Here is a 26,699-nt window from a genome sequence, read left to right as displayed (position 1 = left end):
TATGTGGACCATGTTAAGTCCTTAGTGATGTGGACACCGAGGAACTTGAAGCTCTCAACCCACTCCACTACAGCCCCGTCGATGTGAATGGGGACATGCTCGTCCCCGTTTCCTGTAGTGCGTTTTCTTGACGTTGAGGGAGAGACTGTTGTCTTGGCACAACACTGCCAGGTCTCTGACCTACTCCCTGTAGGCTGTCTCATCGCTGTCTGTGATCAGGTCTACCACCGTTGTGTCGTCAGCAAACTTAATGATGGTGTTGGAGTCGTGCGTGGCCACACAGTAGTATGTCTGAATGTACTCATATACAGTATGTTTTTCTTGAATAGTGGAACATTGTTATGGATTTAAGTCAACAATTGTTTATGTAAAGTGAAAGACGTGAAGACATGTGAAGGTAAGATGTGACCACAACGTGATCAAGACAAAGGAGAGGATTGTGGACTACAGGAAAAGGAGGACCGAGAACGCCCCCATTCTCATCGATTGGGCTGTAGTGGAGCAGGTTGAGAGCTTCAAGTTCCTTGGTGTCCACATCACCAACAAACTATCATGGTCCAAACACACCAAGACAGTCATGAAGAGGGCACGACAAAGCCTATTCCCCCTCAGGAGACTGAAAAGATTTGGCATGGGTCCCCAGATCCTCAACAGGTTCTACAGCTGCACCATCGAGAGCATCCTGGCTGGTTGCATCACTGCCTGGTATGGCAACTGCTCGGCCTCCGACCACAAGGCACTACAGAGAGTAATGCGTACGGCCCACTATATCACTGGGGCAAAGCTTCCTGCCATCCAGAACCTCTATACCAGGCGGTGTCAGAGGAAGGCTCTAAAAATGGTCAAAGACTCCAGCCACCCTAGTCATAGACGGTTCTATCTGCTACCGCACGGCAAGAGGTACCGAAGCGCCAAGTCTCGGTCCAAGAGACTTCTCAACAGCTTCTACCCCAAGCCATAAGACTCCTGAACAGCTAATCAATTTTTTTTGTGCAATTAATTAGGTAGAAATATTCTCCTGTAGCTAATTGACCTTGGAATCTGAGATTTATTACCATAAATATGATAAAATCATGATTTTCATGAGTGTTTGGTGCATGCTTTTGTACATATTATACCCCCCCATTCATTTGTGGTTTAGGCTCCCATCATGTGGTTTAGGCTCCCATCATTTGGATTATTTTGGAACTGCACGGTCCATGCATCATGACTAGCTCACATTAGTTAGCAGTAATGTGACCAACATCAGTCACCATGAGGCTTTTTTTTATTGCCAATCAAATATTGGACATGGTTTATGAAAACATTGCAACAAAATGATTATTACTTTTTCCAACCATTTTTCTTCTTGGAAAATGACTGTATAGTTATGCACTTGTAATTTGTATTTGCTAATACAGTAGATACCATGTTTTAGCAAATAAACCCATATTCCATGGGTTTACTGACCATAATCTATTGAATTAATATTGTTGATTATTTGGTGTCTGGAAGGCACAGCGCATGGAAGAAAGAAGTGAGATATGCAACAACGCGTTATGTTTCCGCAAAATGTTCACTGCTAGCGAGCGGGGCGCTTCATTTCAGTCGTGCTGAGCCCCGGGTGTTCTGAATGTCTAATGATGTCCCTGGTCCAGAGTCCATAGCCCGTCATTATTTAGAATTCGTTATTAGCTTTTCTTACACATTTTGGACAACAATACCAAACCAATTATGTAAAGTCAAATGAGTTTGAGGTTTAATGTCTCTATGTGTAACAGTGTCTTTGGATGTCATCTGTTCGAAATGAGGAGTTGAAGCTGTGTTTGTGTCTGTGCGAAACAGCTCTACTGCTCCACAGTGACTCCTTCCCTCCAAGCTCCTTTAAATTCCTTCTGCATCATCGATTCCCACTGCATTCAAATATGTCTGCCTCGGATTGTAGGCGTTGTATTTTAGAGTTGACATTATCCTTGTCATTATATGTCCATTGTAGCTTTTAATTGAGCTGTGTTTATGTGAGTATTTGTGAATATGGAAATGTCATTAAAGCAGAAATGTTTTTTTCTTGAACAGATTAGTTTAAATTCATCACCCCTGAAGAGGATACGGATGCTGATGTTGGTGAAGATGTCCCCCTTGTCCCGTCACCTGAGACCAGTGCAGTTCTCATGACGATCAGGCGGTTTAAGAGGGCAGAGTGTATTTACCTGTATAAGAGTGGCCAGGTGACAGAGAGGAGTGGCTATGAGGGCAGAGTGAGTCTGATCACCCAGGAGCTGGAGAGAGGCAACGCGTGTTTGAGGCTGAACGACATCAGGGAGTCAGATCATCCGTGGAGAACAGCAGGAGGCGGCAACGGTGGATTTATCGTCCATGATGGTGCTCTATAAGGACACTACGACAGTATACTGTTTATAAACACCTAAACACTATGGCATTCAATTGGATAATATGTCAGATGTTGATTTGAAGGTAATAATGAATACATTTGGTTTCACATGATCATTAGTCTCATCCTGAATAATGGACAATTAGGAACATGGTATTTGGGTGAGTAATTACTTCTTATTTCGTTGTTTTGTTTATTAACATCCACAAGGGTTTACATAGCCCTGCCTCCTCCAACAATACTGTACAGTATATCTATCGTAGTACCCCATAATTTCCCATAATTAAATTAATTACCAGAAATGGGCCAATAAAAACGTGCTTTTAATTAACCTAATGAAGCTAACCGGATCCCATTGGTGCCCACAGTCCCTACATGAGAGAGGATTGAGTTATTGGAGTAGCCTGATTCACTGCATCTTGCTCGTCTTGTATTCAAGTGATGTAGTCTACCACACATAACACACCTCTGGTTTACACCATTAGTTCAGCCTCAAGAGTATTTACTACCTAAGACCCAGGGGGTCAAGCTGAAGAGGGAGGAATCAGCTGGTGAGCTTGGTAAGTGTGAGAGTCTGGAGGAGAGAAGATTGATATATATCATGTTCCCAGAGCCAATCAGTTTGACAGACTAATTCATGAATGATAATCAATAAAATCAGTTAATTATTAACCATTATCCGATGTATTGATTGTCATTAATTAACCTGTCAAACGGAATAATATCGATGATGTTCTCTTATTGTTGATTTTATAATGGTTGATAATCTGATGACGGTTGACATCAGAGAGGCTGGATGAGAAAAACAAATCCTTTAAGGTTTTTGTATACATTTTTTATTTAAATGTTCACCTTTATTTAACCAGGTAGGCTTTTTGTATTGATGAATGAATAGATGATTGGCAAATCAAATCAGAAATCAATAACGCAAAATTGGTAATTAATTAGATATCAAGGTGGAGAACAAAACGAGTGGAGAGAAACATACATTTTGGGTCATCAAATGAATATGATTAGTAATCAAATAATCATCCATAACATTGTATTTTCCATAGGTGGGAGAAATGGGGAAAACGACTGGAGGAAATAGAGGCAACAAGAGGAGATGAGGGGAGACATGGAGTGAATCTGAAAAGGGAGTTACAGGAGAGTAACAAGCAACTACAAGACAAGGAGAAACAAAATCAGATAACTACTGGACGGGATGCCAGTAACGAGAAAACGACACAGTGAGATGGAACTATTCAGCTATGGATCAACATCCTAACAATTCATACGCCACAGAAGCTATGCATTAACTTAACTGCTTGTTTAGGACTGTGTATTCCTTATGCACACTTTCCCAGTCATGCTGCCCGATGTTTTGTTTTCCTGATTTTGATCTGTGATTCTGACTGACTCACAACACCCCAAACAGTTCTGGGTGTTAAGTGGTTTGTGTTGTGTAACAGTGGGAGAAGGGACCCCACACTCCCACTGAGAAGGAGAAACAGCATGGAGTGGAATCCTCCACTCAGTGAGTTAAATGTATTTTTTTTTAATATATATATATATATATATATATATATATATATATATATATATATATATATATATATTAGGTGCGCTCTGGGTGAGCATTTTCTTGTTTGGTTATGGCCTTATACAGCTCGCATAGTCGTCTTAGTGCCAGCATCAGTTTGTAGTGGTAAATAGACAGCTACGAAAAATATAAATTAAAACTCTTGGTAAATATTGTGGTCTCCAGCTTATCATGAGATACTCTACCTCAGGCGAGCAAAACCTTGAAACTTCCTTAATATTACATTTTGTGCACCAGCTGTTATTTACAAATAGACACAGACGACCACCCCTATAGATGCACCAAAAACCCAGCCAGCTGTATGTTATCCATGTCGTCGTTCAGCCACGACTTGGTGAAACATAAGATATTACAGTTTTTAGTGTCCCGTTGGTAGCATAGTTTTGGTCGGTGCTCATCCATTTTATTATCCAATGATTGCACATTGGCTAATAGGACTGATGGTAGAGGCAGACTACTCACTCGCCGTCAGATCCTTACAAGGCACCCCCGACCTACGTCCCCGATATCGCTGTCTCTTCTTCATGCGAATGACAGGGATTTGGGCCTTGTCAGGTGTCTGAAGTAAATCCTTTGTGTCAGACTCCTTAAAGAAAGAAATCTACATCCAGTACAAGGTGAGTGATCGCTGTCCTGATATCCAGAAGCTCTTTTCGATCATAAGAGATGGTGGCAGAAACATTATGTACAAAATAAGTTACAAAAAAATGAAAAAAACACACACAATAGCACAATTTGTTAGGAGCCCGTAAAACGGCAGGCATCTCCTCCGGCACCATCATCAAGATGAGACAGAATGTTGAACTTTGCTGTCTGTGTGCTCTGGGACCCCCGCCTTCCTCCTGGTCACACAGTACCAGTGGAGCCCCCTAAGGGCTGTTGGAGAGAATGGAGATGCTTGCAGAAGGTTGTTGGGGACACACCCATGCTGACGGCCTGAAAGAGCAGAGCACTAAGCAGTTTCTCCAAGAAGGGAGTCAGGACCTCCAGCAGCTTGTAGAGAAATGTGGGAGCAGGTACCACGTCCTCAACATTAAGGACAGGGCCCATGGCACTCAGGTCTCAGATCTGCTGGAGCAGGTACCACGTCCTCAACATTAAGGACGGGGCCCATGTCACTCAGGTCTCAGATCTGCTGGAGCAGGTACCACGCCCTCAACATTAAGGACGGGGCCCATGTCACTCAGGTCTCAGATCTGCTGGAGCAGGTAGAGGAGGTGGTGGCATAAAACAGAGTGTTTCCACAGCAGTCAGACCTACCAGGAGGCAAAGGCCAAGGTCAGAGAGATGGAGGGAATAATACAAAAAAAGAGAGAGGGGTGAGGAAAGAGAGATGACACAGAAGCTTGAGAAGGAGCTGCAGAACTATCTGAAGAAAGATGCAGTAGTTCAGAAGCTCAAGGGAGATATCACGATACTTCATGAAATAATAACTGAATTAGAGACAGTTGAAATAAGAAATCAAATTAAAAAAAAGAGCTGGGGAGGGAGACAGTACTAAAGAGATGTACAGAGAAGATGGATAGAGGAGAGACGGGCAGGCTATTAAGGAGATAAAAGAGAGGCCAAAGTTGACGCAGAGGGAAGGCTGATGAAGATAGTCCTGACTGATTTACAGAGGGACATCTTAATCTCAAAGACTAAAGATGCAGAGGGAGTTCAGCCGACAGATGGAGAATGATAAGAGGGATGAAGGATGGAGTGACAAACCAAACTTGAAAGAGCTCAGTGAAGCTCACTCAGGGTTAGAGGAGACTGGTTGGTGTGAGGAAGAGGTCAGATGGCACTGATAGGAGTGTTGGGCTGGGTCAGGAGAAACTTCACCACAATCTGATGTGATTCACCATCTCAGTCCATGTGTAGAACCAGATCAGATCTACTGTGCACTGGTGTATGTCATGCTGACCGTGGGGAAAGCAGGTCTGAATAAATGTCTGGTCCCTATCCACTGTGTCTAGAGAAGGAAGGGGGGAAGGTTCTGTAAAGATTTTTGATGAGACGGAATTCCAAAGCAATGTACATTAGCGACCTTGCACTGGAATGGACTTTTAGAACGAGAGAACCACATTGTATTCACCCCACACGATTTATATTTCTTAAAATCAATCAAAGCGCACAGTATGTTTCATGTTTAATCTTTAATTATAAAAACGGTAAATTTGGATCTTGTATGCCGATTGATTGATTGCCGTCAGTTATTCACGATAATCCACAGGTAATGCCTATTAACAGTTCAATGTTATTTGTCAATGCACATCCACTGTCCCACAGCCCAGCCAGGAAATTCATAAACTTGATCTCCTCTGGGGAAAAAAGCATCTAGCGACCACAACGGAAATAAGTCTGACATCATTGTGCAATCCAGTCCCGTAAAAATAAATAAATAAAAAATAATTTTTATTTTAATCAATCAATCTACAATCCATTATTTCCCCAAGTTTCTAACACCATAGGAACCTCATCCCAATCACAATACAACCAGCATTATTTTGTGATAAACATTTATTTAGTAACTGTGAGTAACTACACTTGTAGTGTTCACATTACATGTAATCTGCAATTTGTCAAAATGATACATTTATAAAAATTTTAGAAATATAAATCTACATACATCTAATACAAAACAAATATAGATGTGATAATTCACCGGTCTGTTTAGTATTGCAAATTTGTAGTATCGTGGACACGTGCTTGCCAGGAAGATCTCTAAACTGATGCTCAAATACGATAACATGACTCTGTGCTTAAATAAAAAATACAATTAAAAAAAACATTCTTAAAAAGAGCCCAGGGTAAATTGCAAATAATGCTGATAACAAACACACCAGTCACTTTGGGCTTGTTTGGTTGAGGAAGAAAAAAAATGGAGATAACTTGAAGGAAATTAAATACCTTTAAATAAATGGATAAAGCACAAACAGCTGGAATGTGGATAATGTCAAAGGTAATGTTATAAATATTAACATCTGAAACCTGCTATAACTGAAAAGTAAGTAGAAAAGAAAAGTGCACAAACAGAGCAAAAAGGTCATCAAGCCCATTTTCAAGCCCATTTCTGAGTGTGTCGGAGAAGGGGAGTGTCTGAGCAACGCAGCTTTTAGGGTCGTTCCACGAAATGAGTGCCTTTCGCATCCCTTTGATATTTAAAGTAGAAATTGTACACAAATACGGCATTTTAAAAGCCTGTCATATTAAAACGAAGTGCCCTTTAAAATAGACCACCTGGAAAATGAAATCAATCTGATCCGTAGCCCTTTACACTCTGTGTGGGTTTTTGACTTGACAGCCTTTCCGAACATGAGCACCTCGCCCGACAAAAAGTTGTCCCCATCCCTCCCGCTAAGTGGGCAACCGCCTTGACGTCATACAAGCCACGAGGCCAAATGTGCAGTTCACGTTTCCATATCATAAAACTCATGTCCAGTGTCAACGTTTCTGATCACTATGTTTGACGTACATGCCATGGAGTCACACCCTTGGTTGTTCTGAGCAGAATGACCTCGTTTGTTTATTGTGAGAAATTCGCCGTGGCGCACACGCCTGAAGGCACTCATGACTCCTTTCAATGCTCACCAAAATGAGGATCGGCTTCCCCGAATTGCATTGTGAAAGCCTAACCCTGTAATATCGTATATGTTATAACTTAAGCTAGTCGTGTTGGATGCAGGGTTGTGTTCCAAACAAAACAAGTGTGTTGCTCCAGTTCCTCAAAGGAACAGCTAGGAGATCTAAAAAAAACAACCACCCCACCTTATAGTTGGAAGACTCTGTCATAAAAGTGCATTACAATTTCTTAGGAACAGTGCACACTTTGGAGAGGTGCGTGTGGCCACTTGAAGACACCAGTTAGTCCCCTCACTCCAAACCCTTTGTCATTTCGATGTCTTGCGTTGCACCTACCCCACATTTGCCAGGGATATTCTTATCATGTTACTGAATGTAGCCATAGTATTTTCAGATTTCGTTATCAACAAATGTGACAAAAAAAAGCACATTAAAATGTTTTTAAAAATGCACATAAAAGCAACAGTATAATGATTGGATTCAATCTTGTGTCAGATGAACTGTTGAGTCATCTTTGGCCTACTAATTTCGCCATCATCTCCAAACTGTTCCCTTTCAAAATCGCTAACATGGTAATGCATATGCTTTTCATATTTCTTCTGTAAGACACATTTCAACTTAGCCCCATCCATATAGGCCAGTGTAAAGGGCTAATATGAATAAAGACTTGAATAAAGTGCCAAAGTTATTCGGCATTTTGTCCCTCTGTGCATCCTATTCCTTATCAAATATGTTTTTCAAAAGGAACATTGAACATCTAATAGTCAGATCACAGTGTAAAAGCAGGTGAGCTGGTTCTACTCTTCCAGGACATTTTCTGGTGTTTCGTGGTGGAAAACTGAGGAGGGTCAAGAATAACACATCGACCTTGTTACCCATAGATAGAGGGGCTAGAAATGTTTTAACAAGAAAAACATTGATTTGAGACTTGCATTCCATCGCCCCTTCCTGTTGCACACAACGTGCTTCCATTCCCCCGTGAACGAGGAAATAAGCTACACTACTCAAAAAGCACCTAATTGGTGGAACGACCCATTGAAGAGATTAAAGGCTAAAACACAGGGGATATCATCTGTTAGTCTTGTACCGGTCGTGCCGTTCATTCCTCCTCCTCCTCCTCCTCTTCCTCCATCACCTCCACCAGGAGTTCGGCTGTGCACGTGGCCTCGCCCAGGCTGTTGACAGCCTTGACGGTGTATTTGGCATCGTCGTCGCCGTTCACTTCCGAGATCACCAGGCTGCAGTTGCCCTCCTCGTCGTAATCAATCTGGAAGTGGCGGGTCTCCTTGATTGGCTGTTCGTCTTTGTACCACACCACCTCTGGATCAGGGTAGCCTGGGAAAACACAAACATTCTTTATACTGTATATGTCTCTCAAATGGCACCTCCTATTCCCTGGCCCATAGGGGCCCGGGTCCATACATGTCAATTAGGAGATTGTAATGTATGTAAATGAGGAGGTTGTGAGACATTACCCTCGATCTTGCAGTCAAATCTGGCTGCGCTCCCCTCCACCACCTCCACATCCTTGATGACTGAGCTGAAGGTGGGCTTGACCTGGGTTTTCTCCTCATACTCTAGGCATTCAAGGAACTGGTTGTCCTCTATGAAACATGGGACAATGGTGGGGGGGAACAAAATTACACATTGATTTTACCTCAAGTTGAACTTAAAGTGGCACTATGCAAAAATCGCTCCGCCATTTCCTGGTTGCTAAAACTCTAGTAGTTCACCTAATTTCAGTTTATATGACAAAATAAGCTAGTATAGTGTAGAGAATCATTGTACCATCTAAACCACTGTGAAATATATTTTCCCATAACCAAAAATATGGTTGCCTCAGCCGTTTGAATCTGGTGTACAAAACCGAAAGTAAAAAGACGCAAAAACAAAACTTAAGGGGAAGCATAGAACTAGCACACATAGAACAGATCTACCGCTTCTTAGACTTGCATTCAAGTAGAATGATAGATCAATAACTACACATTTCTATGTGAATTTGGTCAGGTTGCAAAAAGTTACATTTAGCCACTTTAACCACTTAACCAAAAACTGCTTTGAGTTTGCTCGGGGGTACATCAGAAAGGTTTGGAACATTCAGAAGGAGGTTAAAAAAAAAAAGAAGCCGTGCCACCTTCAGTAGGGGAGCCTTTCTTGGCACTGACGCCCGCCAACATGGCCATTGATGACAGCCTTCCGATGGCCCGCACTGCATGTCCGGTTTTCTGCCGTGAAATCAATGATACATTCGTTACATTCTGTCGCAGTACTAACAGTCCTTGGTATAGGAATAGACATCATCAAGAAATGTTACGAGGACGCTTATGAATTAATGGCCTGGTTTGTAACAATAAGAAATGACCTGTTAGTTGGCCATGAAGTACAGAGTAGGGCTGTGTCCTATAGGCAGGATATTAAGGAGATAAGGGAGAGGCCAGAGTTGACGCAGAGGAAAGCCTGAAGAAGATTGTCTCTGTAAATCAGTCAGGACTATCTCAAAGACTAAAGATGCAGAGGGAGTTCAGCAGACAGATGGAGAATGATAAGAGGGATGAAGGATGGAGAGAAACAGAACTTGAAAGTGTTGGAGGAAAGACTGGTGTGAGGAGGAAGAGGTCAGAGGGCACTGACAGGAGTGTTGGGCTGGGTCAGGAGAAACTCGTTAAGTTGGCTTCTCCACAATCTGATGTGATTCACCATCTCAGTCCATGTGTAGAACCAGATCAGATCTACTGTCCACTGGTGTATGTCATGCTGACCGTGGGGAAAACAGGTCTGAATAAATGTTCCAAATGGCACCCTATTCCATTTATAGTGCACTACTTATGACCAGAGCTATATATGGCATTGGCTGCCATTTGGGACGCAATCTATGATCTTAAAATGTTGCTTCTATAAACAAATCATGGTAGATAACTTGATCCCTGAGATTGTTGCCTTCAGAATTTGTACATTTTGATCAAAAACACAGGTCAAACAGACATCTCTCCACTTTCACCGTCTCTACTGTTTTGTGTTCTAGTTTTCCGAAGTAATACTCGCAGTTTGTACTTTTCAACCTCATGAACTACTAATGGACCTCCATGGTGACCGTTTCACACAATGAGAGGTTTGCTCATGGGCGAGCACTCAAAGGAGGAGTTTAACTGCAGGGACTTGGAAGCTCAGGGTACGCTAACAGACAACAGTGATTTTTGCAGCGCCTCTTACAGTGGAACTTTAGCCAAACTCATAGTGCACTGTATCTAGCACATTTTCTCAATCTCAAACCTGTTTGGGTGGATTAATACGTTACGACACCGCTCCAACAGTGCTCGTCTCGTGGTTAAGACGGATGGCCATATGTTGATCTGTAACCGGAGACATGGTCTGCATCCCCAAATGTCACCCTATTCTATAGTGCACTACTTTTGACCGAGGCTCATAGGGTGCCATTTGGGACACAGTACACGATCTGGTTCTGCTGTTACCTACCTGCCATTTCCTTCTCAAGATGTACTTCTTCATCCTCTCCTTGGACAGCTTCTTGGCCTCCATTTTGCCAGTGTCTTGTTTTAGCCACGGGTGCTCATAGCACTGATCGCATGTCAGCCTAGCCCTACGATCACAGAGACACATGCACATTGAGAGGCGCAAAGACTTTAATCACACTGTATTACAAAACATCAGACAGAGATTTGGACCGAGATCTGGGGCTACGTCCCAAATGGCATCGTATTCCATACATAGTGCACTACTTTTGACCAGAGCCCTAGTCAAAAGTCGTGCACTACTTGGGGAATAGGGTGCTATTTGGGATGCATTCAGAGTCAAAAGCAACCGGTGGCAAAAGGAGACTAAATAACATATATATGACACCTAAACAATCTAAACAGAGACATCTGGCAGGCTGATCAAAGCCATCTTACACTCAAATCATGTCAGAACTGAGGCTTTGGCCCAAATGCCACCCTATTCCGTACACTACTTGATGATAAAGTATGGTAAAGTAGTGCACTATGTAGGGAATACTGTGCCATTTGGGACACACTTGGTTCTTTAATCAAGCCGTGTTTCAGAGCGCCTCATGTTGCTTACTTCATATCTTTCTTCAGCAAGTTTGTAATGAAGTCCTTGGCGTGGTCTGAGATCTCATCGAAGGCGTCGTCTTCAAAGTCCCAAGTGGCCGAGGTCACATTGGAAAGGGTCTCGTTGTCGTTATCCCCCATGAATGGGGACAGGCCACTCACCCTGAGGAATGGAGAGAGAGGGGGAGGTTGGAGAAAGGTGGAGCGAGAGAGAGAGAGCGAGAGAGAGAAAGCGAGAGAGACAAAGAGAGCGAGAGAAGTATAATGAACGCTTGACCTACAAAAGGGCTACCAAAAACCACTTCTGCTCTGCATGGAAAATGCGCCACACCCTGCCGGGCCCCTAAACAGCGCTCACTGGTGAGACTTGGTAAGTGTTCATCACTTTCAACGAAGCCAGTCTTATTGGGCACACCCAGATGTTTTCCGTGCTAGACATAGGTCTTATATCGGTACACCACAAAAGCTTTTTATCCACCATGTACACTTTGAGTCAGGACTCTGTAACAGGATGGATGAAACCTAGTATGCGTCCCAAATGGCACCCTATGGGCACCTTATTCCCTTAAGGCTTTGGTCAAGAGTAGTGCCCTACATAGGGAATAGGCAGCTGTTTGGGATGCACGACTGAAATCTCTGAGGCAATAGAGATCAGACAGCCTTACTTCTAACACTGCTATGTAAGCAGTGTGTAATAAATCTTTGTGGACCGAGGAGACCTCACAGAGGTTTGGGGCACTGGAGAGTATTGCTCTGCGCGGTCTCTATATCCATTTACAGGCATAGAGGTTGGAGAGGCCCAAACACTGCCTGCCTGCAGAAAGTAACTGTTGCTGTGATCATGGAAGCCCAGAGAAATCCAATAAGGCAGCTTTGAGAATAGGGACACGGTAGCAAATATACATTATTTGAATAGTGCCTTATAGATTATCAACATATGCTCAAATGATCAACAAACTATACTAATGCAACAGCTTGCTAGGTTACAGTTAGGGTTAGGTTAAAGGTTAACGTTAGGTTAGGATAAGGGTTAGGTTTAGAGTTAACGGTAGGTTAGGATAAGGGTTAACGCTAGGTTAGGATAAGGGTTAGGTTTAGGGTTAACGGTAGGTTAGGATAAGGGTTAGGTTTAGGGTTAACATTAGGTTAGGATAAGGGTTAGGTTTAGGGTTAACATTAGATTAGGATAAGGGTTAGGTTTAGAGTTAATGGTAGGTTAGGATAAGGGTTAGTTTTAGGGTTAACATTAGGTTAGGGGTTAGGTTTAGGGTTAACATTAGGTTAGGATAAGGGTTAGGTTTAGGGTTAACGCTAGGTTAGGATAAGGGTTAGGTTTAGGGTTAACGTTAGGTTAGGATAAGGGTTAGGTTTATGGTTAACGTTAGGTTAGGATAAGGGTTAGGATTAGGGTTAGTGGAAAGTTTGTATAAATGTTGTTGACAGTTGAACATTTACAGACCATCCATTTGGGATTATCCAAATAAAGTGTTAACATAGAAGCTTACTCATTACAAGTAAGAATGGTTATAAGTGGTTATAAGGGTCATTATAACTGGTTTGACACTCACAGGATGTAGCAGATGACCCCTATACTCCACATGTCTGTTGGGTAACTGATTGCTTCATAGTTGATCACTTCAGGGGCCACAAACTCAGGGGTTCCAAACAGAACTTTCAATGTTCCAGAGCTTTCTAGGAGCACACAGGGGAAGACGGTTTCAAAAATGAAAATGGTGTTCATTTAGCATTCATTAGAATAGGAAGTTAATGAAAAGATCGATGTCGCTATGATTCTGAATTGGGATGCAAAATTCCAGTAACTTTCCCAGATGGAAGATTCCTGGAATCAGGAGGGAATCAGCAGGATATCCAGGAATCCTCCCACCAATGATTTCTGGGAAACATCGGAATTTGGGGAAAGTTACCGGAATTCCGCAACCCTATTTCTGAAAATGCCCTGTGCACACGAGGCCTGGTTACCTAGTCTGCGAGCGAGGCCGAAGTCAATGAGTTTGATGGTGTTCCCGGTCTTGTTGACACACATGATATTCTCAGGCTTCAGGTCCAGATGGACGATGCCCTGCTTGTGGATGTAGTGAACCCCGTCCACAATCTGCAGCATGTACTTAATGACCTCCCTTTCTGTCAGCTCAAAGTCTTCATCGATGATACGCTCAAACAGCTCCCCACCAGAGATCCTGCAGAGAGCGAGAGAGAGAGAGAGAACGAGAGAAAGAATGATGGTTGAGATCCTGCAAAACACATTACAGCCAAATATGGAAATCCTTCACCGGATATCAAATACTTGTCATTTTAGAGTATCTCGAATATCGTTTTCTAGCTTAGACAGCTTACAAGACATATCATCTAAAATTAGTACTAAGGACAATTGCGGTTTTAAATGAGAGTCAAGTGAGTCCAGTGGTCTTGTGTCAGTGTACCATTTGATAATGCTATAAAAACCAGAGGGGAAATGGTCCAGTCTAATGTGTTTACATCTCAAATACTTGGCAAGTGAACTTTTTCCAAGCATCACCACATAAAAAAGCTGAAGTGTCTGTCTGGTCAAAATGAATCATTAGCCACGAATAATGGAGATGTTTAAATGCAAATCAAATTCCTTTGACATTCTCCAAAATAAACGTTATCATATCAATTTTCATACTCAGATACACTACATCAGAAGTATGTGGACACCCCTCCAAACTAGTGGATTTAGCTATTTCAGCCACACTCATTGCTGATAGGTGTATAGAATCGGGCACACCGCCATGCAATCTCCATAGACAAACATTGGCAGTAGAATGGCCTTTACAAGTCAGTTTTATCAAATTTCTGCCCTGCTAGAGCTACCCTGGTACTGTTAAGTGTAAGTGCTGTTATTGTGAAGTGGAAACGTCTAGGAGCAACAATGGCTCAACGAAGTGGTAGGCCACACAAGCTCAGAGAACGGGACCGCCGAGTGCTGAAGCACGTAGCCCGTATAAATCGGCGTGGCTAAATGGAAGCAAGTCCCCAGAGCAATGTTCCAACATCTAGAAGAAAAGCCTTCCCGGAAAAGTGAAGGCTGTTATAGAAGTAAAAGGGGTAACAACTCCATAATAATGCCCATGATGTTGGAATGAGACGTCCGACAAGCAGGTGTCCACATACTTCTGGCCATGTAGTGTAATTTGTTACACGCAAGTGCCAAGTGAAAATCCTCAAGATCAAAACTGCAAATGGACCTGTATTCATTCCAGTTGTATGCCTACTAAATAACCCTCTGTTTAAGTTTCTAGTAAACTATATAGGAACGCGAAGCGAGTCACAAAAAGCACTCACAAACTTTTACAGATGCACATTTAGAGAGCATCCTGTCGGGCTGTATCACCGCCTGGTATGGCAAGTGCTCCACCCACAACCGCAAGGCTCTCCAGAGGGTAGTGAGGTCTGCACAACGCATCACCGGGGGCAAACTACCTGCCCTCCAGGACACCTACACCAACCGATGTCACAGGAAGGCCATAAAGATCATCAAGGACAACAACCACCCGAGCCACTGCCTGTTCACCCCGCTATCATCCAGAAGGCGAGGTCAGTACAGGTGCATCAAAGCAGGGACCGAGAGACTGAAAAACAGCTTCTATCAAGGCCATCAGACTGTTAAACAGACACCACTAACATTGAGTGGCTGCTGCCAACATACGGACTCAACTCCAGGCACTTTAATAATGGAAAAATTGATGTAATAAATGTATCACTAGCCAGTTTAAACAATGCCACTTAATATAATGTTTACATACCCTACATTACTCACCTCATATGTGTATACTGTACTCGATACCATCTACTGCATCTTGCCATCTTTCTTTAATACATGTATCACTAGCCACTTTAAACAATGCCACTTAATATAATGTTTACATACCCTACATTACTCATCTCATATGTATATACTGTACGATACCATCTACTGCATCTTGCCTATGCCATTCTGTACCACCACTCATTCATATATCTTTATGTACATATTCTTCATCCCTTTACACTTGTGTGTGTGTGTGTGTGTGTGTGTGTGTGTGTGTGTATATATAAGGTAGTTGTTGTGAAATTGTTAGGTTAGATTACTCGTTGGTTATTAATGCATTGTCGGAGCATTTCCCTACACTCGCATTAACATCTGCTAACCATGTGTATGTGACAATAACATGTGATATAGGGAATAGGGTAACCTAAATGAATAAACTTTGTAACGTATGGGTCAAATATACTCACATTTCCAAAACCATGACGATGTCTGACTTGCCTTCGAAGGCATCAATGCACTGGACAAGTTTGGGGTGATGGAGGGAGTTCATTATTGCAATCTCTTGTCTCACATTATCTTTCTCTTTTGCAGAGTAGGCCTTGATGAACTTTCCAGCCCAGTGCTTTTTCGTTCCCTTCTCCAAAAGTTTGAATACCTGTCCGAATTTCCCCCTAAAGCACAGAAAAGGAAAAGGATCATTTTTTGGGATTCTGATACAGACGATATCATGGATGAGAGGCGTGCACAGTGGGCCTGCTGCACACGTAGATACACGTGTCAATGTGGACCAATGCTTTGCTGACCAACATGTTGTCCAAACCCCAAATGACACCCTATAATAGTGCCCACATTTTGACCAGAGACCTATAGGCCCTGGTCAGAAGTAGTGTACTATATATGGTGCCTTTTGGGACATAGTAGTTGTTGATAGATGGGTACTCACGTTCCGAGCCTCTCTTCCACATCATACAGATCCTTGACTTTCACATCTGTTCTAACGATCACATCTCTGTAGTCTGGCTCTTTCTCTGAACATAGGAGCATGACACGTATGAGTCATTATGGATGTTTATAGTCACTGTCATAGCACATTATAAAAGGGCATTATAAGGCATTAGAAAAGGATATTATAAAACATTTTTACGTATCATAGAAGATGTTACCAAAATCATTTTTTAAAAGGAATCAGTTACTTATTGGATTGGATTAAACATACCTTCATCATCCTCAACCTCCTCCTTTTCTGTTAGAATAAATTATCAGAAAGGTTGTTAGTCATTAGTATGACTCAATCATTATTATTATGAATTAATCATCAATAATACAAATCTATGTCTGACCATGAAAATGGCTTGTTAGTTACCAATGAGGCTGATTATAAAGTGTTACCACTGAGTGGGATTATAAAGTGTTACCAATGAGTGTGATTCTAAGTATTACCAATGAGTGTCAGTACACCATAGACCCACTAGGGGGAGCTCACCCTCAACATCCTCCTCTAACATTGTGACAGCCTCAGACTCGGCACTGGGCTCCCCGATGCCGTAAATATTGACCGCCCGCACCCTGAACTTGTACTGGCGCTGACCCAGCAGGTTCTGGACATTATAGGAGGTGCTGTTGCAGGAGATGAGGTTCTTCCACTCCTTGTCCACTGAGTTCCATATCTCTAGGTTGTAGGACTGGACGGCACTGCCCCCGTCGTAGGTGGGGCCGTACCATGACAGTGTGAGTGTGGAGCGGCGGATGTCTGAGGCGGCTGGAACTCGTGCAGGGGGATCAGGTTTGTCTGGAACACAGAGAGGTCACATAGTAGATCAACGCACCAAATGGCGAACATGCTCAGACACAATACTAGACCTTTCAACAAGCCCCACAAAACCATGTTCACATTGTGTCCCAAACGGCACCCTGTCCCACCCTGTCCCAAACGGCACCCTGTTCCCTATATAGTGCACTAACTTTTGACCCTTTGGGTCCTGGTCAAAAGTAGCGCACTATATAGGGAATAGGGTGCCATTTGGGACATGCACCTATAGTTTGATGCCATTGAAAAGGCGTGATGAGTCACTCGATTTGTGAACATAGGTCTCCCAGTCCTTCCATTCACCAACATCAGTAATGACCGTGCACACAAGAGCACAGCTGTGTTGGGAATGAAGCAGCTTCCTGTCTGGCAAAAGTGGCTACCTTTTGAACCAACTCCATTCGTCAACAGCAGTTGCACCATACACAATAATGTCAGCTTCTCCATTAAAGGCACAGTGCGGGGAAACTGTTCGTGAGCGCAGATGAAAAGTGAGAGCCGTGACAGGGAGGCTCCACATGGAGTCTGGATCCGTTTTATGTACTGCTGGTGTCAGACGACATGCCCCAGACTGTCTGCTAGGTACAGCACACTTATTCCCCCTGGTTTGTTTAGAGGGATGCCATGTTACCCGAGCTGTTAAAAGCATACCCCCCACTTAAATCCCCAGTGGTCCCTTGTAAAATACCAAACGAAACCGCCCCCAAAAGAGCACAGCGTGACATCAACAGCTCTGCCATGCGGGATGATTCAATGTCACTGCAAAAAAAAGGGGCCACACATTACATGAAACAATTCAAAACTAAACCTCTATACTCCATACATACAGTCCAAGATCCATAAACCTAAACACGAGGATCATATACATTAACAAGCGTCTAAGTAGTTAGGCTTTTTTTTTTTTTTACCAGCGTCTAACAAGCGCTTCGTGCCTCTTCGTATGCTATTAACAGCTCTCCGGGCACATAAGCGGTGGCGTTTATATGGAGCAGTTATAGAAGTCCTCTTTCCCTGGCTGTGGCGTATTCCAGGAGTCGGACTGGATACACTCCACTATGGACAGCAGTGGCAAAGGGCCTCACATTGAAGCAACAGCTGGAGAGAAAGCACAGCCTTAAAAGGCCACTGGAGATCCCTGCAACGGCCTGTTAGTGTTAGGATACAGAGAGTTGGAGCTGGCCCGGCCCTGCATACCTTCCCTTCCCCAACAACATTCCCCAAAGCTACAGGACCCCTATTATTTTTTTTTTTTAACGAGAGACAATACAATGATCGGTATCAGTAGGAGCAGTGGTTTTAAAACCGTGGATTAATACCATATATCTATCACTTGAAAAAGGGAAAGACTTCCGCCACTCGTAATCGCCTCCTGAATCGCATCAACGGAGGCAAAAAAAAATGGCGTCGCTGCCCGATTTGTGTCAAATGGAACGTACCCACAATGGTGAGGTTGAGAGCTGCCTGTCTCAAGCCGTAGCTGTTTCGCAGTTCGAGGGTGTAGCAGCCACAGTGGTCCTGCTGGCTGTCTGCGATGGTCAGTTTACTGGTGACCTCAGTGGTTTCAATGGTTAAATCACCTTTGACCTCTTGAATCTGCATACAAGACAAAAGGCAGTGGTTTCACAGAGGCGACATGTGTTCGTTGAAACCGTGTTCAAGGCTACAATGATGAGAGCTACATCCTTGAATTGGTATAGTGTAATTAAATATGATATATTTGATGGAGATGGTGGAGATAGGGGGAATAGTATTAGAGTCAGTGGGGTCCAGGATTATTGACACCCTCGATAAAGATGAGCAGAAATGACTGTATAAAATAAATAATTCAAATACTGAGCTATATTCTATTCAAGAAAAATGGGGAAATTATACAATTGCTCAGAGAACGAGATTTTGTTTAGCGAGTAATACTTGTTTTTCTCTCCAAAAGGTAGAGGTCAAAACCTTACAATACCTCCTCACCTTGCGAGGGTAACGGCACAGAGCCCTTTACTCAAATGTTTTAGGAGTTAGTAAACACATTGGGACAGATCTTAGACCATTCCTCTAAACAGAATCCTTCTTCCTTCTTCCTTCCTTGATATCCTTTGTCTGCGCTTATGGACTGACATCTTCAATTCAAACCACAGGTTTTCAAAGTCCGGAGACTGAGATGGAACTGCTCCCAGGCCAATTAACCATTTCTTTGTGGATTTTGATGTATGCTTGGGGTTTTTGCCTTACTGTAATATCCACTTGCAGCCAAGTTTCAGCTTCCTGACAGAGGCAACCAGGCTTTTGGCTAAAATGTCCCTGGTACTTGATAGCTCATGATGCCATTGACCTTAACAAGGGCCCCAGGACCAGTGGAAGCCAAATAGCCCCATAACATCAAAGGATCCATCACAGTAGGTATGGGGTTATTTTATGCTTACACATTCTCATTTCGACACCAGTCATTGTTGCTCATCTTTATTTTTTTTAACCTTTATTTAACTAGGCAAGTCAGTTAAGAACAAATTCTTATTTTCAATGACGGCCTAGGAACAGTGGGTTAACTGCCTGTTCAGGGGCAGAACGACAGATTTGTACCTTGTCAGCTCGGGGATATGAACTTGCAACCTTTCGGTTACTAGTACAACTCTCTAACCACTAGGCTACCCTGCCGCCCCTTTATCAAGGTTGTCAATTATTTTGTAAAGACTGGTCCTTACTGGTTTGCGGAACTTGAGCCAGGTGCAGTTGACTGGTGGAGCTCCTCCAAACTTACAGAGAATTTCCACCTTCTCCCCTGCCAGAATCTTCATGTCGTCTGGGAACTGGACAATCTGAGGGGGCATAGCTGAACACACACACACACACACAAAACAACAGTCACTTCAGCCAGGAACATCTATCATCAGAACAAACCTCTGCGTTTGGGCAGGCTTGTGACTTTCCGCCCTTGCCCCACGCCATTCCATTGCTAACGTCTTAATGCTCCCCGGAAGCGAACAAAGCACAACTGGAACAGCTGCTCGGATTGGGTGACGTTCTCCCCTGGCTCTCGTTATTAGAAGGCAGGTTGGTTTACACTACAGCATGGTGGTGTACAAGGACCCCCAGACCTCTGCCATAGCAGGGAGCAGTACTCAGTCTTAGTTAGAGCAGCAAGGTATGGCCAGTGTTTGACACACGAGCCAGGTCCTCTAGGCTATCCCACTGCATGGATCACTGTTGTTGGACGAGAGCGCTAGAGTACATAGAGTCTGGGGAATCATCTATACCGCTTGTTGACATTTTGGTTGTGGGCTCTTCAGTAGCCCAGAGAGAGTTAGTACTGGGCCCTATTGATCAAGCGACTCCCCGAGTAGGAGTGACGATAGAGGATCAGTTAAGAATTTCCAATCCCAGTGAATAGCATGGACATGGACAGGGGGGTGCTGATCCTGGACCAGCACTCATACTCTGAGACGCCCCTAAGTAACATGTTTGCATGGCAGAGGAGTCTTTCTTACCCTGTTTGGGAGGCATCTTTGTATTCGGTTTCTTTATCCTCGCCTCACCTGGAAAAGAGAAGATCAATGATTGCAATTAGGAAGGCAGTTGTGTCAATGCATTTGATAAATGGAACAAACGAGAAGATTTGGTACAAATTGAATCCCATGTGTGACTCTTCATGTGTGAAATTGACACGATAAAAACATTGATCTGAAACCAGACGGAATCTAAAAATGTAATGAGTGTGTCGGATTCACATAAATTAATGGCCACTGCACTTAATTATTCCATCATTGTGAGCTACCGCAGAAAGCATTAGAAAGAGCATAGCCATTATTTTTCCTAACATATTTCTCAAATTGTGCCTGCAGCGATTTCTCTGGATCCCCGTTAAGGGCTGTTACTTTTGACAGTCAGACTGATTCGATCAAAGCAGAGGTGAAGATTTGTACAGATCATTTGACACACGCTGGAAACAGTCCAGCGTGTGAGCAAGCCTCTGACCCAGCACATACTGTGGGAAATATATCACATTTGTAGATTTAGAATCATTGTTTAACTGGTTCATTATTTTTGCATTTAGTCTTACGCGTTATTATAATAAATGATCTATAAAACATTGAGTTTTATAACTGCTTATAAGTTATTGTGGACGCTTATTATAACAGTCTGTGTCATCATAACACATTGCAAGTGTGTTATAGTGCATTATGTGCTTCATTTAAATGTTACCACTAGTTATTCCCAGGACAGTATACGGGAAAGGAGAATAAACTGTCTGATAAGTGAAATTGGGGGAGGGAGCTTTTCTCTTGTGGATGTCTTGGGAGAAAGAAGGGCTGCCTCTGTGCTCATGTCCTTTGGTATTTGCCTTTTTTGGTAATACTAAAAATAGTCGAAGTATCCAGGAAATAGCTTTTGGCACTATTTATTTTACATTTGATTGCTGTCAAGAAACAAATGTGCCAGTAAATCTAACTCATGCACAGAGTGAGGAGCAAGGAGCAACAACATCAATATTAACCAATAACAGTTTGAGCTCCAAGCTCTCAAAGTCATACTTTTTTTTGTTGCATGACAGGTCCTCCTCGCTGGAAAGAAAAACAATTTTTTTCAATACAAAACGTTTTTTTTTGCTCAACGTACCAAAACGATTTGAAGTTGATAAAAGTTGTAATTGCACAAACAAAGCATTTACCATTGCAATACAAAACGATATATTTTAGCTCACGTCAAATAGAGAAGAAGCCCAACAAACAAACCAGGCTTTAACAACAACAGACTAAAATGGTTATGAGCAAACCGATTGGCTTTGCAAAGTTTTAGTGCAGAAAATGATTTATCCTTAGTAGGTCATTGCTCCTGTTGTAAAGTTCACATGCCTCAGTTCAGATTGGACTTAACTAAACTACTGCGCCCAGCCTTCGAGCACTCGGGATCAAGAAAACGAATCATTGTTTATATGTTGTAACTATGCAGTTGAGCTTAGAGGCAGTGTATCAGTTAGTTAGTTTAGCCATCCATTACGGTTCAAGTGCAAAACAGCTCTTTATTGTATCCTTGAAAAACAGACAGCCATGTGACAAGAGACCCAGTGGAGGACTGAACATTGAAACGTGCAACAAATCATGGAGCACACGAGAAAGGGAACGGCTGTTTAACCCCTTAAATGTAAAGGCCCCATATTTGGGGATCCTATTAGACATTATTCAATTCAGTCTGGTATGAGAACGGTAGACCCTAGGCCGAGCCGATGACCTCGTTTCAAGACGGCTGCTATATACATTCCGGTTAGCGTTATGAAGCGTAAACAAAATAAACACGGAATACATTGATACACACCGAAATCCGGGACTCCACAGAGAATGAGAATGTATTGTCCGTCTGCATGTGACCTACCGTTATTGATCACCAGCCCTGAGAGTCAACATTTGTATTTTACGCAACGTTTTCACCAAACAGCAAACATCTTACGAGGTAAGCTTCGATTTGGTCTGTGTTTGAGCTATAGCTAAATGGGGGATATGAAATGAATCCTTAGGTTGGTAGGACCAAATCCAACCGAATGCCAATTGTTGTGCGTGATTTAATGGCAACATCGAATGTCCACGGAGTGACTAGATATTTGCGCATCAAAAATATGTTGCCTGCTTACGCGCTGTAGGCATCCATTACACAGGGGATAGGCTACTATGGCAGTTTGACAGTCTTGTAGCCAATGTGATAAGCTTTCCAGGGATATGCAGTTGACCTGGGTGGGACAAAGCAAGGCCTAGAACCTTTTATGCGTAACGAACTATTGCTACCTATTTCACATTTATTTAACCAGGTAGGCCAGTTGAGAACAAGTTCTCATTTACAACTGCGACCTGGCCAAGATAAAGCAAAGCAGTGTGACAAACAACACAGAGTTACACATTGGATAAACAAACGTACTGTCATATATTGTAAACAGATTTCATCGGTTGAATTTCATTGTTTAAGCATAAAAGATGGCTTCTCAAGGGGGTAAAAAAAAAGGTAAACTAAGAAGATCGATCAGGAAGCTAAAAAGAAGGCAGCTATGAATAAGTATACAGACAGAAGCTTTGAATAAAATATTGGTTGGACTTGGATCAGGGGAGCGATTTGGACAACGAGGATTTCGACTCGCCCGATAGAGATTGCTTTCTAGAAAGATTGGATCCACTTAGATCCGTTAAGTAAATTATTTTCATGACTTTATATAGCCACTTTTATTTGATTTGTGGTTCTCATCTCTGCCTTTGTCTCCAATGTGTTACTGTTTGCATTGTGTGTGCTTTTGTATGTGTGCTTCACACCTTCTATGTGAGTTACTGCACAGATTAAGTTTAGGCTTGGTGTTTTTACTTTACAGTAATGCCATTTTGCAAATTTAGTCTACTGTAATTCTGTGAGTCTCACACCATTATATCCCTTTATTTTATTCACCACAGAGTGGATGATGCAGACGATTTGGATGATGACGTTTGGGAGCCACCCCTCCCCAGCGGTCAAGGTCTTCGCCCCTCACTGCTATGTCAATCACCCGTCTGATGGTTCTACATCCACTTTTCATAGACATCTTGAAAAAGAAAAGAGAGGCTTGTGGCCCCATTCGTCCCAACAGAATCGGTTTCCCCAAGACCAAGGTAAAAGACATGACAAAGACAGCGTAGAGGGGGGACCATACTTTGGATCAGAACTAACAAGCTGCCTTTTGTGAAATGGAAGGACACTAGGGAAGTAACCATGCTCACCACACAGCATAAGTCATTCAATAACAACCATGTCTCAAGGATGGGGAAAAAGGAAGGAAGTCCCCATTCCTGTTTCTGAGAAGGACTACAATGCCAGCATGGGGGGTGCCGACATCTCTGATGCTCTGATAGGCTACTACCAGGTCCTCCTCAAGACCAGGAAGTGGTATATGACTTTTTTTTATCACTTTGTGGACATTGCTACAGTAAATGTTCTCATTCTCCACAAGTAGATGACCAAAGAAAAAGGTCAAACCCCTCTCTCCCAGTTGGCCTTCCGAGAGCAGCTGGTGTTGGAAATGGCTGAATTAGGGGCCCAAAGCAACCTCACAACCATCACAAGACCCCCTTCTGAAGGCGAGCACCACTATCCAACACACATGCCAAAAGGAAGAAACGCAAGGATTGCACAAAACACAGGGTGGGGGGGTGAAATGACAGTTCTTCTGTCCGAAAAGCCAGTTCGCTTTTTGTTTCCTGGCAGAGAGAGACCGCTTCAAAGACTGGTCACGACATGCACAAGCTATGGGGAAAGTGAAATCTAATCATCTAGACCTGGGATGTAAAACTAACAAGAATGCCATTTTGAAATAGTCCAGCTTATTTGTGCACCTTTTTTTAAGTGAAGGACACGTGTGTAACCAAGTTGTATATCTGTTGATTTTATATTGTTTTTGTAAACAGCTCATTTGTATGTGGGACCAATACATTGGATATACCGAGCATAAATGTTCAGGCACTTTGGAGAGGTTGAAAAAAAAACAAAAAAACAATAGGATATCCACCCCGTATGTCTCCCGACACCACCACAATGTTTGAGAGAGGTTGGGTGTTGTAGACATTTTGTTTTTTATAGTGAACAATAACTTTTAGGCACATCCAGTGTGCAAAAACAGTGCAATTACCACATTTGGACACTTTGGAGAGGTTGAAAAGACACTTGAATGTACCCTGGATACCCCATAACACCACCACAATGTTTGAGTGAAGTTGTCATGGTAGAAATCGTGTTTTTATACAAAAAAATAGCAATAAGGGATTGCAAATATGTAATAGCACTGGAATGATCTAATTTACAGACATTTGCCACTTTGGAGATGTTTAGGGACACTTGGAAACGTCCCGTGACCACACCTGACACCATTTCTAGTTAGGTCTATCAATCCCATTTTTTTCTGATATTGTTCACATGTTGTGGAAGCCATCTGATGTGTTTCCATCTCTGGGCATCAATAATTCACTTTTCGCTTCTCAATGAAAGATAACTTTCAAAATCATAAAAAGGTTATTTTGTGTGAACTTGATCTTGTGTATTCTGAACTATGTAACTACCATCTATCTTCTGATCATTGAATTATTATGTAATTACACACGAATATCAGTTACTTTTGGGAATGTCTATTTAGGTGGAAATCTAAAATGTTGCCATTACATTTAAGAGGAAAGAATAGACTCTGGTAGGAAAAGGACCACACCGGCACCATGATACAATGCTCAATGTCACACACGATCATCTGCACCAGAAGCTCTCCAAATCTTCTACATTAGAACTGTCCTTTGTGACAAATCATTAACCAATGCCACCTAATACCTATGTTTTTAGTCGCTCAAAACGCAGTCTTGACCCTAGATGCTGACCTGGGATCAGTTTAGTATTTCCCCCCACTAAGGGTTAGGATTGGGTGATGGGAAGCTGATCCTAGATCTGTACCTAGGGAGACACTTTAACCTGGAGCCCTCTACCCATCAGTGGGTCCCAGAGTCCCGACCCATCGTTTGAAAAACACCGTTCTGCATTAAAAAAAAATCTCGGTGTCAATGTAAAAGGCACTACATCTTAAACTGTATTCCGGCATCCTGACCATGAGTCAAAGACCATATCTGTAACCTTGGTACTAATTAATATGCCACCACCTAGGATATCAAGCCTCGAAGGCTGATGGTTCCCGGTCCATATAGAGTCAGGAGCAGCGAGCAGCAGAGCGAGCGCTCCATGTTACCCAGTCTTTTGAGAGACGTTGAAGTAGTCTAAACAAGTGGGTCCTTAACCCTTCCCCAGGGGGCCGTGCATCCTCGATCTGGTTCCTTCACACGGGCCTTCAGACAACGTGGAGCCATTGTATTGCACGGCCCGGTGTCACAATCAGGCTGCAAATGCGCAGCATCCAGGGGAACAGCAGCTCCAAAACCATTCAACTCCCCGACGAGCACCATCTGTTTTCCTAATAGAGGGAGAACGTTACATCTCCCTTGTCAAGCATCGTTACAGGCTGACGAGAGGAGCAGAGGCGCAGATGAAAGCAGTTGGATGTACGAGGTGTGGGAGCAGGCAACCGCATTGGCATTCCACTCTGTGGCCAGCATGCTCTGTTTGTGCGGAGAGAGGAAGAGTATAGGGGAGAGGATAAAAGTTGGGAGAGGAGATGCTGAGCCACCAGATAGGACAGCGCATTCTGAGGTCTGCAGGACCCTGCAGTGCTGGACTATGCCCCCAAGCGTAAGGTAAATCGTGCAGAGGTTTGAGTTTTCCAGTGGGCATGAAAAAGCTGCTTGTTTTCATCGCACTGCACCACTGACGCAATTCCCATGGCTCGCCACGCTCGGTGACTGGAGTTGGATACACCACACAAGCAAGAGCAACGGCTTTAGAAAAACCATAACAAGGCGGATACCATCAATAGCTCACTCAAAAGCACTTAAGGATTCAATAAATGACGGTCATTATATTTGCTGGGCACAGTGATGAATTAGCATTTCACTGTTATATATACACATATATATACTCAAATAAAATTGTAT

At 42.9% G+C, this 26,699-nt stretch overlaps 1 protein-coding gene and 1 long non-coding RNA gene across 9 annotated transcripts in view; one reads left to right on the top strand and one right to left on the bottom strand.

Annotated features, from left to right (window-relative positions):
* Window positions 1–6,440: 6,440 nt before the first annotated feature.
* The window catches only part of LOC110520040 (myosin light chain kinase, smooth muscle), a 97,480-nt gene continuing 77,221 nt past the window's right edge, over window positions 6,441–26,699 (bottom strand). For 6 of the 8 annotated variants that reach the window (XM_090229615.1, XM_021597014.3, XM_090229616.1 and 3 more), the window contains exons 20-33: window positions 20,658–20,705; window positions 19,875–20,002; window positions 18,618–18,774; window positions 16,858–17,163; window positions 16,591–16,617; window positions 16,318–16,402; window positions 15,842–16,045; window positions 13,565–13,782; window positions 13,153–13,276; window positions 11,595–11,747; window positions 10,992–11,115; window positions 9,652–9,742; window positions 8,993–9,121; window positions 6,441–8,852 (exon numbers count right to left, since the gene is read on the bottom strand). In XM_090229615.1, coding sequence (XP_090085741.1) covers window positions 8,617–8,852; window positions 8,993–9,121; window positions 9,652–9,742; window positions 10,992–11,115; window positions 11,595–11,747; window positions 13,153–13,276; window positions 13,565–13,782; window positions 15,842–16,045; window positions 16,318–16,402; window positions 16,591–16,617; window positions 16,858–17,163; window positions 18,618–18,774; window positions 19,875–20,002; window positions 20,658–20,705 — 2,030 coding nt within the window. In that variant the 3' untranslated portion in view covers window positions 6,441–8,616. The remainder of the gene's footprint in view (window positions 8,853–8,992; window positions 9,122–9,651; window positions 9,743–10,991; window positions 11,116–11,594; window positions 11,748–13,152; window positions 13,277–13,564; window positions 13,783–15,841; window positions 16,046–16,317; window positions 16,403–16,590; window positions 16,618–16,857; window positions 17,164–18,617; window positions 18,775–19,874; window positions 20,003–20,657; window positions 20,706–26,699) is intronic. The other 2 variants (XM_021597017.3, XM_090229618.1) reach the window with 1 other exon arrangement.
* Window positions 22,017–25,204, top strand: LOC149984621 (uncharacterized). Its single transcript, XR_016494729.1, has 2 exons — window positions 22,017–22,617; window positions 23,598–25,204. It is a non-coding gene; the product is annotated as an uncharacterized LOC149984621 (long non-coding RNA).

Source organism: Oncorhynchus mykiss, chromosome 3 (genome assembly GCF_057628025.1).
Source record: "Oncorhynchus mykiss isolate SJ-2025 chromosome 3, ASM5762802v1, whole genome shotgun sequence".
Lineage (NCBI taxonomy): Eukaryota > Metazoa > Chordata > Actinopteri > Salmoniformes > Salmonidae > Oncorhynchus > Oncorhynchus mykiss.
Note: the sequence above shows the minus strand (reverse complement) of the source record. Positions and strands in the feature narration are given on the sequence as shown.